Source organism: Etheostoma cragini, chromosome 3, assembly GCF_013103735.1.
Source record: "Etheostoma cragini isolate CJK2018 chromosome 3, CSU_Ecrag_1.0, whole genome shotgun sequence".
Lineage (NCBI taxonomy): Eukaryota > Metazoa > Chordata > Actinopteri > Perciformes > Percidae > Etheostoma > Etheostoma cragini.
This window is the reverse complement of record NC_048409.1, coordinates 29,373,232-29,375,513: the sequence shown is the minus strand read 5'-3', so window position 1 is coordinate 29,375,513 and position 2,282 is coordinate 29,373,232. Positions and strand designations below refer to the sequence as shown.

Sequence of the window (2,282 nt, the reverse complement as noted above, 5' to 3'; positions counted from 1 at the left end):
ACACACACACACACACACACACACACACACACACACACACACACCGATTGTTCCTCACCTGCATTATGGAAGGCTTTTGGCAGTTCGTCAGCGCAGATCGTACCGGACCTATCGGCGTCAAACTTCATGTACACAGCCTGGAGACAATAACACAACAATAACACAACAATACCACAACAATAACACAACAATAACACCGCAATAACACCGCAATACCACAACAATAACACAACAATAACACGACAATACCACAACAATAACACTGCAATAACACAACAATACCACAACAATAACACAACAATAACACCGCAATAACACAACAATACCACAACAATAACACAACAATAACACCGCAACAACACAACAATACCACAACAATACCACAACAATACCACAACAATAACACAACAATAAAACAATAATAACACGACAATAACACAACAATAACACCACAATAACACCACAATCACACAACAATCACACCACAATCACACAACAATAACACCACAATCACACAACAATCACACCACAATCACACAACAATAACACCACAATAACACAACAACCACACCACAATAACACAACAATAACACCACAATCACACAACAATAACACCACAATCACACAACAATCACACCACAATCACACCACAATCACACCACAATAACACAACAATAACACAACAATAACACCACAATAACACCGCAATAACACAACAATAACACCACAATAATAACACCACAATCACACAACAATCACACCACAATCACACCACAATAACACAACAATAACACAACAACACACGGTGCATTCAGCAGCTGCTTTCTGGAGTTCTTTTCATCCACCGACTGACTTGAGGAATTGAACCCTCGACCCCGAAGGGAACTGACCTGCCATCTCTTGATGTTGTTCCACATGTACTTGAACTCGTCGAAGCCCAGTTTACCGGTGCTGTCACTCTGAGGGGTTAGGGTCAAAGGTCAAACTAGACACTATAGATGGTCCTTATTCTTCCTGTCTGATTTTAATATATTGTAAAGTTAAGTGAATGTCGCTCATCCGTTCTCACCTCCCTCCGCGCGGCCTCTGCAGGACCTTAAATCTCGCTTCAGTGGGAACGAATGCGACCCTCCGCCCCCCCCCCCCCCCCCCCCCCCCCCCCCCCCCCCCCCCCCCCCCCCCTTCCCCCCCAGTCTTCATCATATCAGCTACTACTACTACTACTACTACTGACATACAATTGTACTGAGTATCACGAGTACTGCGCGGTGTTGGTACCATGTTTTTGAAAGGATACGTCCATGACAGCGACCATGCTCCTGCAGGACTCGATGCTGAAACCGTCCGTCTTCAGGTCTCCCCCTGGAACAGACAAATACTAAATACATCAGTAAGAAATAGACAGGGCAACAGAGATCTTCAGATACAGGGGGGGATTAGGCCAGATGATGATGATGATGATGAGGATGATGATGATGATGATGATGATGATGATGATATCAGGACATTAACTAGTGTGTGCTGTGAGAAAACAGTCCAAGTCCGAGTTTTTCTTCTTCCTTCTCTGTGTACAGAAGTACAAAAAATGAAAGTAAAGCTAAACTCACGTTTGCCGATGATTTTATTGAGGATGGTCATCAGCTCATTGGGGCTCACCTCCATGTCCTGTTAACACAAACACACACACACACACACACACACACACAGACACACACACACACACACACACACAGACATCAGAAAGGGTGTTCCTGTTCTTTGTTTCCACGGAGGACGCCCCCACAAACAGAGTGACTCACAGCTGATTTGAGTGTGACTCAGACCATATTCCCTTTTATTTCCTTTTTTATGTTTTCTCAGCTTCTGACTCACGGCTGACAGAAAAAAAAAAAAAAAAAAATCAAAACAACTCTCAGAATTTCTCCCTGTTGCCAAAACAGTGTGAAGCAACGCCGCGCTGTCTCTGGACGCAGCAACGGACGTAGTTTTGTGCTGAAAAAAAGATGAATGCAACTTTAATTTGGGTGAAAGATTCAAATGGTTTTGAAAGCAGGTTTAAGGCACTTCCGCATTTGCAGCACTTCGCCAAACTGGATGGTTTGTCCCCTAATATTAACAGTCAATGGATATATCGAAATCCACTTTTGATAGTTTGACCGGGGAAACAAGGGTCCGTGTTCCGGGTGCATGGTCCTAAAGGGTTGGACTTATGGCGTTTTTCCACTGCTGGTAACAGCTTGCCTCGGCTCGCCTCGGCCCGCCTCGGCTCGCCTCGGCCCATT

At 44.4% G+C, this 2,282-nt stretch overlaps 1 protein-coding gene across 1 annotated transcript in view; it reads right to left on the bottom strand.

Moving 5' to 3' along the window:
• LOC117942387 (calpain small subunit 1-like) overlaps window positions 1-1,707 on the bottom strand; it is a 3,219-nt gene extending 1,512 nt beyond the window's left edge. The window contains exons 1-4 of the mRNA XM_034867815.1: window positions 1,608-1,707; window positions 1,298-1,362; window positions 891-959; window positions 5-137 (exon numbers count right to left, since the gene is read on the bottom strand). Of these exons, the coding sequence (XP_034723706.1) occupies window positions 5-137; window positions 891-959; window positions 1,298-1,362; window positions 1,608-1,662 (322 nt within the window). The 5' untranslated portion in view covers window positions 1,663-1,707. The remainder of the gene's footprint in view (window positions 1-4; window positions 138-890; window positions 960-1,297; window positions 1,363-1,607) is intronic.
• Window positions 1,708-2,282: the final 575 nt, after the last annotated feature.